Here is a 10,179-nt window from a genome sequence, read left to right as displayed (position 1 = left end):
AGAACAGACAGCAAAACAGGTTCAGCCGCCCATCCATCATGACTTTACAGGACGGAACAACAACAATAATAAAGTTGCGCATCACTGAAATTCCTATAACTAGATGATTCAATATTAGCTTAGATATTTCTGATAACAAAAATATTTTAGAGATGCACAGATTTCAGATGTTGTGAATGAATCATATGTTTTTAATAATATTTATCACATAAACATACAAAGATGTGTCACGTTCATTTGCTTGTTTCAGAAAAGAAAACAGTGTTTTTGTGGGTTTAATTCAAGTCACTTTTTCCCTTGGCTGATGTAAAGATAAGGAAATATTCTGCCGAGAATGCAAGAAACACAATATTGGTTTCATTAAAACAGCTTATTAAAAAAAAAATCATTTGTGTTAGTAAAACTACAACATTAATGTCCAGTTCTTAATGATTTACGATTAGATCTGATAAAAGCTTTTGAGGAGTTTAACATATATTAGGACACTTAAATGGCTTTTCTTCAAATATTTACCTGACATATGAAGATCATGAATCACCTCTATTGATTTATATATTTACAGTGAGCACCAGACACAAAGAAAAATCCAAAAATAGGAACAAGGGATCAAGATTGCTGCCAAAGAAGAAAGGGATACCGCAAGTTTAAAGCTGAAGGCTAGACTGGAAAAACAGTTTTAAAGTGAAGGCAAAAACAGTCATAGTATTAAAATAAACATATCAGCAAAATACAATAATTCCCTGAGTTTAAAGAAAAAGAAAAAAAATCACACTCGACAAATCACAGCTCAATATTACTGAAAGAGACACGACAGGTCTTCATCTCCTCACATACACACAGACAAAATGAAAGAATGAATCAGCACCTCATAAAATGTCACAGATGTTTGTTCACAACTTCAGGTGAACTTCATTTTTGCACATTTCAACCATGAAGATAAATATATATGTAATGTATGAGGATTTACAAGTGTAATGTGTTGTTTTATCAAGTATACACACATTTGTGTGTTATTATGGCTGTTTTAACACAACATTTAACACAGACTGTATCATATATGAGTCCAGTTACAGACATTGAACAGAATAAATACCTGAATGTTTCACCAACTTTAAAATAAATAAATGATATTTCAAGCGTCTTAAAGCTGGTTTTGGTTTCAGTCTAGCTGCTGGAAAGTGTTTTCTGATGAAGGTAGATAAGTAAGGGTTAATGTAACTGTTTAAACCATAAATATTAGCAACATAAGAATACCAGACACTACCAGTAACAGCAACAATACCAGTAAAATCACCGGCAGTATCAGTAGTGCAGACTGTCCTTGTGTCGAGGAGGAAAATATTGGTCATAATGCCCGTCTTGTTGAGGTAATTGTAAAAAACAGTTCTATCAGTTATAAGAGGAAGTAAACAGACGGGACAAAATTACTGAGATGTCAAACCAGATCAGCATAATAGTGCAAATATTAAGAAACCGAGATAATCACTCACTGTTCAGTTTTTGTGTCAGGATCACTGTAAAAGTTTTAATAAACCTCTATATACTGAGAAACATCAAGTACTCGCTGATCTACTGCTGGAAACGGTTGCTTTGTTTCTTACTTTATTGCTCATATACGGTTTAAGGCTAAATTGGTTATTATATAATTATATATATACAGCAGACTTACCTCTGTTCATTGACAGTTTATCAGCATCCCTCCACCACCCCTTCTCCACACTTCTAGTTATAACTATTTCTACCACCGGGAAATACTCTGGGCCAAATCCCGACTCGGAGCCTCTCCCCCGGACAGCAAGCCAAATACACATAAACCTTTACTCTATCTAATAATATGTAAATGTGAACTCGTGAAATTGGTTAAATTGGTATGTAACAGGTGACATTTTTACTGTTATTGGTGCCGGCTGCTGAAATCCTGGATTTGTGACGCAATTCCTCTGTGAGCGATGAGAGTTTCAGCCGATCCTCGTCTCTCCATCACTTTCTAATTCTCTTCAGTGTCCTCCAAAGGAATGGCATCGGGATCATGTGGTGGGTTATTGTCAGCATTACCCTCCTGTAAGAAAACACAGATTCACAGAAGGTTACTGTTATGTTTGGTTAAAGCAGAGGAGAAAGCAGGATCCAAGTGCAGCAATTTTATTAAATAAACTTAAAACTTCACAAATACAAACTCAGACTAAGACTCAGGAACAGGAACAAGACTCGGGAACAGAACAACCACCATAGTGCAACGATAAGAACTGACCAAGACACATTGCAGGATCACATGACAAACAGGGAATCACATTAACAAGACACAGAAACATGACAATGACAAGAACAAGAAACTAAACGTGACAGTAACAGTGATGAGAAGGATTGATGTTTCAGTTACACAAACACGAAATGTACTTTGACTGTTTAACCAGTGAAGATCTGCTTCTCTACTGTTAAAAATAAAAGTAAAGAGCAAAAAATATGACATTTCACATTTACATTTATTACATTTTATTTACATTAAATCCAGAATAAAAAAACTTTGTTTTTGCACAAATCTCATATATCTTGCTAAATCAGCTGATATGTAATACTTACACTCCGTGGTACTGCTGCATGATCATTGTTCCTCTTGTGGTGACGGTAGTAAATCACAGCAACAGCAACAGCAACGACCAGCAGAACACCAACAACTATTCCTGCTACAGCTCCTGAAGACGAACCTGACTCTGGAACATCTACAGAGAAACAGACATTATTGTGAATCATAATCCATCCAGTACTTACATTTTTTTTTTTTTACTTTAGTTTAGACCCTTCTACATTGATCATCAGCTGTATCAACAGGAAACATTAGGATTATGCATAGAGGATTATGCATTTTTCAAGTTATCAAGTTACGGTAATAACATTAGTCAAAGTGTTATTGGGCAAAGCTCAAAAAAGTCAACTCAACATTTACTGAGTTGATTAAAAAAATATTGAACTGTTTTTTAATTCCTCAAAGGAAAATGCATTGAATGATTAAATTAAACACTCACCAATGACAGTGAGATTGAATCTCTTCACTCTGCTGATGCTGAAGCTGCTGTTGTTGATGCTGATCTGTAGTTTATAGAGTCCAGAAACTGTGTTTGTGGTGTGTGTGATGGTCAGAGATCCAGTCTGATGATCCAGCTTCAGTCTGTCTCTGAATCTCTCAGTACCTTCATTACACTGAACATCTGTACAGATCTCACTGAGATCTCCAGTGATGTCAGCGATGTGAATGTCATTAAAATACCACGTCATCACATCATTTGGTTTTCTTGCTACAGGAGGATCAAAAGTGACAGATTCTCCCTTGTTTTTCTTCACTTCTTCTCGTTCAGCAGCAGAAACTCCTGAAACACACACCAACACATGCTGGAGGATCTTTTGCTGAAAACAAACTAAAACTACACAACATGAGAGAACTATGAACATGACTTTGGATAAGCCCTTTCTTGACTTTTGATCTGAAAAGAAACATTTTGGTCTATCTAAAATATATAATCTGCGTTATTAAATGACTCACCTTGGACATTAACACTGAAGATCTTTTCACTGTCGCTGCTGCTGAAGATCTTCATTTCATATTCTCCAGAGTGTGTGTTTGTGATGTTCATGATGGTCAGAGATCCAGTCTGAGGATCCAGCTTCAGTCTGTCTCTGAATCTCTCAGTGCCTTCATTACACTGAACATCTGTACAGGTCTTATTAATATCTCCATTGATTCGAGCGATGAGAATGTCATTATAATACCATCTAATATCCTCTTGTCGGGTTGTTTGAACACCAGTGTATAGAGTGACTGAATCTCCCTCCATCACTGACACTTCTTCTGAACCAACACCAGAGGCACCTGGAGAAGAAACAGTTTACACGACAAAAACAAAACTATGCTAATATTATTTTCTAACAAATCATACAGATTTGAGAAGATAAATATGTCTGGATTCATAATGTAACACATGGAAACAAACAGCAGAAGAACATCATTGATTTAAACTTTCACTCATCAGACAAACATATATGAGTCTCACGGATTATTTTATACACACACCCAATACACATTTTCATAATCAAACATTTGCATAGACTCATAATGTATATTACATAGATGAATAGTAGCCTACCCATAAACATATTTCAGAAAATTATGCTATTTTCCACAGCATCAAGACTCATAATCCACCCTTTCTTAAAAATATTTTTAGTTCTCCCCGTAAATAACATGTTTAGGCTACATTACATTTTATTAATTTGGCAGAAGCTCTGATCAGTTAATGCACTGATGTAAAATAATATTTACTAATGTCAGGGTTCTATCACTATTCGGTCTACTTTGTTCTTGGTTTTGTGACAGTGACACTGTATTTTCTTATCTTATGTCTGTGTGTCTGGTTTTTATACGAAGTCATTTACAAAGTTCCCATTTTAACGCTACTGAAACTGATTTGGGCTGATTATATGATTTGTTGTCACCCGATATGCTAATAATCCTGCCATCAATCAATACATCTACGATATTCGTTCAAATAAATCAGTGTAACGTCGGAAAAGAGATTGTAACAAATTGTGTCTTACCGTGGTCAGTTGAAATCAAGATCACCGAGAGCAAATTAACTAGAAGCGACATTTTCTCCACAGAAATGTGATGGTTATTCTGATTCATAAAAGTGTACCGCTTTAAGGGCGTACCGGTAGGCTACTTGTTAAACTAGTAGCCTACTTGTAAGTGAAACTAACCTGACAGCATGAATGGAATGTAGAGCGATGACGCAGTGAACGTTCTAATTTACATATGCAAAACGGGTTTTCGCAGTCAACCGTTTGTAAAATATCATAAAGCCTAAATGTACTTTTATGGCATTAGTATAGCCAACTACTTGTTATTATGTAAAAAGAATTTAAAGACCATGTCAAGTTAAAATTATAGTTTATTATTTTAGTTATTTAAAAAATAATAATGTAAACAAGGCTATATATCATGTAACATGAGTAATGTGAGAGACGAAATAAATAATAAATAAAATACATATGAGTCCAGATAAAAAACACGTTTGTCCCATAAGCACCTGGTGGTAGAACATGAAACTACACAATAAGCATTATAACTGAATGCAATATGTTTGCAATATACAAATCCAAATTTGTACTGTCTATCTCACAATTCAGGTTTTATGTTTTGTTTTTTTGCTAGCTTAAACATATCAGTTGCGAGTTATGAAGTCAGAATTGTGTAAAATAAAAGGCAAGAAAATATCAGACTTGTAAAGTGACTTACCTTTATTATTATTTGTATTCCATGATGGAAACAAGCTTCCATAAATATCATTCAGAGTCCACACACTAACTAACTAAATAAAATTAAAAATACATAAAAATGTAAATGAGAGAGAGGTTGTTGATTGTTAGATGGTCATGTTACCCAAAGATAAAAGCATGTATCCCATGATAGTGCTCCAATGAGAAATTTTATTAAGGTAATGCATAAATTAATCAAGCAAACAACATCAAAACAGAAAAAAAAGACTACATAACAAATTAATACTCAAAAACTCCTGGTGTTGGAAAGGCCTCAATCGACAACCACACTGGTGATGAAGGAACTTTTTATCAGTCGATTCATCGCCCACATCAACCACAGCTGACTCTACCCAGCAAACACACAAAGAGAGAACACACAAAAACAAGATAAATGCCGCTGGGTAACAGGAAAACACAAATGACGAAGCTAGTCAGGACTGTAACAATACTGGGTGTCACTGACCACTTTTCCAGGTGTGGTCAAGTATATGCAACCAAGGACAATAACAATACTCAATGATTTCATTCCATGCTTTGGATACTTTTGCACTGTAGTCAGAAGAAACAGATCTGATGAGATATGCTGATAAATGTGCTGCAAGAATGAAAGAAGCATAAGGAATTCCAAGTGAAGACAACAAAGAGTCTAGCAATAAGGGAAAAAATATAATCATCAAATATAAAAAATCTTTTTTTAAGGTTTGATTTTTCAATAAGCAACTTAAGCAAAACAACCAAAACACATTTTAATCTCTAATTTACTGGTAAAAAATACAATAAAACTCAACTTTCCTATCTCCCTAAATCAAAACAGCATGAAAAAGAGGAATGCAGGAAATAAATGGCATCTTGCCCCCACACATGCCTTGTTCCAGAACTTCTTTGTTATACTGGTCGAAACTCTCTTCAAATCCTGATCCTGATCTTAGCCATCACTAAGATAAGTGGTCTAAATGTTTCACAGTCACGCAGAGCCCAAGCATAACCAAAGCATAACCAAAGCAATGTTTTTCTCAATGAGTTTGGTTTTTTAAAGGGTAACTAAACACTAAAACAACTTTTTTTAGTTAATGATCTGTAAGAATGGAGCTTCATAAATGCTGTTCATTGATTCGAGTACATTTTTTAACATTTGAGTATAAAGTGTTTTTTAATTTTCAAATATATGGTGTAAAAACGTCTGAATGCTGCCCTCTTCAGGTCAAACGGAATCTCCTGAAGTAGGGGTACTCTGTGAAGTAGGGTACTCTGTGACGTAGGGTACTCTGTGACGGTACTCTGTCACGCCCTTGGTGCGAGCTCACCACTCCCTTGGCAGCCCCTGATATAAAAGCATCTGGTTCGGTCAAAACCATGTAGCGAGTCAGGATTTGGAAATTGGAATTACGAGTATTGAAAACGATCAGGATAGCGTATTTTAGCATCTAGTTAGCATATCATTTATATAGTTATTTAGATTATTTCGTGTAGCCTAGGTAGTTAATTAGCATAGTTGTTAGTATTGTTAGAAGCATACAGTAGTTAGTTAGTAGCATAGTATTGCATCAGTTAGGATAGTGTAGATTTTTAGCATTAGCTTTATCTGTGTTTAGTACAGTGGTTAGGCTGGTAAAGGTGTAGTGTTGCCGGTTGCAACAGCACTGCTGGACTGCATAACTTTCCACCAGACTTGGAAATTAGCGCCAGTGTTTACATGCACTTGTGTGCCAAACGCTGCTCTTCCTGCATGGACTCCACAACCGCCGGCGCGTTTTGCTGGATATTTTTTTTCACAAAGCGGCAAAATATGATTAACATAGGTCAATAGTAATAATAATCCACTCAAATACTGGACCCATTCTCTCTTGAGCGGCTGCTTCGCTAGAATCGCTGGATGCCGATCGCGATGCGGGAGTTAATGCGATGCGACACCGCAGTTTGAGCTCGCGGCTCGAATTGATATGGTTTTGGCTCTGTGTCCACAGACAATTCCTCCACTTCAGGGGAAGGTGGGGGAGAAAAGTCCTCGACTTCAAATGACCGCTCTGTTGTAAAGCTACTTGCGTCACTCCAGTCACTCTCCATCTTAGCGAGTCTGACAGCAGCTGTCAATCACTGCGTCACTGCGGGTCTCAGGTGCAAAACCCCAATGTAGTGATGGGGACACTTTACCGTAACAAGCACAGTCCTTCGGATGAGATGTTAAACTGAGGTCCTGACTATCTGTGGTCTTTAAAATCAGAATGTCCTTCGAAAAAAAGAGTAGTAGGGGTGTAACCCCTGTTGGCCTCCTACATCCTCCTCCTAATCATCCTCATATAGTCAAGTCACCTTCATTTATTTAACGGTTTTAACAATATGGATTGTTTCAAAGCAGCTTTACAGTGATAATTGGAAATGAAAGTACAGAGATTGTTTTGGCTTTACAGCAGTTCTAGAATAAAGTTAAAGTTATTGTCCAGCTACAGTTAGTTTTGATTGATTGATTGATTGATTGATTGATTGATTGATTGATTGATTGATTGATTGATTGATTGATTGATTGATTGATTGATTTCCGTTGTGAAGATCATGAGTTATTATCTTAAGGGCCGGTAACATGACACCTTTCTAACAGAAAAACTCTTAACACGCTCTGGCCGCCCATCCGCACAAAACAGTGCCTGGTGGCTCGAGAACGCACTCCCCAAAATAGTTTCCAACTTTTTATATAGATATGTTTTTAACTGGGTCTTGAAAGTAGCCACAGATGAGGTATTACCAGCCCGATCTCATCCCAAGGCGTCATATACTTTGACAAAGCGCTTTGACAAATTGTCTACATCCAACGCACATGGCACCCTTTAGCGTCAATATGAGACGCAGATAGAAATGGGCCAGAAGGCGCCTCCTAGCGGTCTAACCCTAACCCTACCCCAGACCTAAACCCAACCATAACTGTGCGTGTCATATTGACGTTAAAGGGTGCCATGTGCGTTGGATGTAGACGATTTGTCAAAAGTGTCAGTATATGACGCCCTAGGATGATAATGCGTTGGTATTACATAGTGTAAGAGGCAGCGAATTCCATAATTGAGGAGCATTAATACTAAATGACCTTCCACCTACAGTAGACAACCGGAAACGAGGGATGGACAATAAACCAAGTTCAGATGATCTAAGGGACCGGGCAGGGTGGTAAGGGTATAGTAGGTCAGACAAATATTGGGGAGCAAGACCATTTAATGCTTTGAACGTTAGAAGCAATACCTTAAAGTGGTATTCCATCAATATCAAAGGACTGGTCCATCCTTTTGACAGTAGAGCCAATCACTAAAATCTCGGTTTTCTTATCATTTAATTTGAGGAAATGCAGGGACATCCAATGCTTGATGTCCCTGATACATGCAGTGAGTGAGTCAGGCAGATATGGCCTATCGGAGTTGGTGGTAAGATAGATTTGAATATCATCAGCATAGCAATGGAATTTAAGTCCATGCCTGTGTATGATGTCACAGAGTGGATATATGTAGATGATGAACAATAGCGGGCCAAGAACCGAACCTTGAGGAACACCCTGTGTAAATGAAGCAGTGGCAGATCTAAACCCTTGTATAGTGATATAATACTTTCTGTCACAGATGTAGGAAATGAGCCAGGAAAGAGCAGAGCCAGTGATGCCAATATCAGAAAGCCTAGAGATCATTATTTCATGGCAGACTGTGTCAAAAGCAGCGCTTAAATCGAGGAGCATCAAGATGTTTATCAGCCCTGAATCCATGGACAAAAGAATGTTGTTAACCACACCGAAGAAGGGCAGTTTCAGTGCTATGTGATGGGCGAAATCCAGACTGAAAAGGTCTGGAGAGACTAGTTGACACTTCAGGCCTGCGTAGTCGTCGTGTCCAGACGCAGGTCCTTCATCAGATCTGGATACAGCCTGGATCAGCCGGACTGCGGTAAACCTCGGGATAAACGCTAATATTAGCGTAGACGCCATCCTCCTTATGATGTACATCAGGATTTATGTAAAGTGTTCCCGGTTCCGGCTGACCTAACATTGAATTATAGAAGTCTATAATGTGTTATGTGTATGCTAGGCCAAAGATATATGTTTTTAGTATTTGAGTACCCAGGAAAGCACTATATAGAATGAAAAAAAAAATATATATATATATATATATATATATATATGATTATTATTATTATTATTATTATTATTAAGTTATTAAAACCAAAGATGTTCATCAGTGATTGTATATCAAGAGTAGGGACAAGTTTGTGCGCATTTTGTTTTTGTAATTTCAGCAGAATGAAAAAAGAGTTTGCTACTCAACTAGAGGTTTACTTTGTAGTAGATACATCTGTACCACAAGATGTTTCAAAAAGAGGTGGGGACATGTCCCACCGTCCCGCCTGCAAATTACGCCTATTTCTAAGCTGTCAATCTGTGTATGTTATGTTATGTTTGTTATGTATGTATGTTATGCTATGTTTATGGATTCAGTATTTATTTTTACTTTAAAGCTGTTTTGTGAGGGAATCAACTCTTAAGTTCATTGAAAGCAGGAGAGGAAGAATGACTTCACCTACAAACTAAACACAAATACACTAAATGTGCCTTCTTAACTAAAAGATTTTTGCCCAGATACAACCACATTTCTGTAGAAACCCGACCACAGCAGTTTCAGTTTGACTATGAGCAGCTAGTGCCTTTTATTTTGTTAAAGCCATACACAGTAATTAAAAAAGTATTTAATGTAGATTTATTTGAATTAAATTGAATTATAAAAACCATTTCAATCTCACATGTAAAAGCTCTAATTCAGATAAATAAAGATAAATAAAGCTCTAATAAAGGAAGATGTACACCATATTCCACTCTTCTGTGAATGAATGCCCACCTAC

General features: G+C 36.9%; 2 protein-coding genes across 4 annotated transcripts in view; one reads left to right on the top strand and one right to left on the bottom strand.

Annotated features, from left to right (window-relative positions):
- LOC306987861 (uncharacterized protein) overlaps nt 1–10,179 on the top strand; it is a 434,965-nt gene that overhangs the window by 307,566 nt on the left and 117,220 nt on the right. The window lies entirely within an intron of this gene.
- On the bottom strand, nt 172–4,747 carry LOC306988476 (uncharacterized protein). The gene is made up of 5 exons (XM_079593479.1): nt 4,591–4,747; nt 3,539–3,865; nt 3,024–3,365; nt 2,581–2,720; nt 172–2,059 (listed from the first exon to the last, which is right to left on the bottom strand). The coding sequence occupies exons 1-5, from the start codon at nt 4,676–4,678 to the stop codon at nt 1,988–1,990; spliced, it is 969 nt and encodes a 322-aa protein (XP_079449605.1). The 5' UTR covers nt 4,679–4,747; the 3' UTR covers nt 172–1,987.

Source organism: Phoxinus phoxinus (assembly GCF_949152265.1).
Source record: "Phoxinus phoxinus genome assembly, chromosome: 20".
NCBI classification, from domain to species: domain Eukaryota; kingdom Metazoa; phylum Chordata; class Actinopteri; order Cypriniformes; family Leuciscidae; genus Phoxinus; species Phoxinus phoxinus.
Note: the sequence above shows the minus strand (reverse complement) of the source record. Positions and strands in the feature narration are given on the sequence as shown.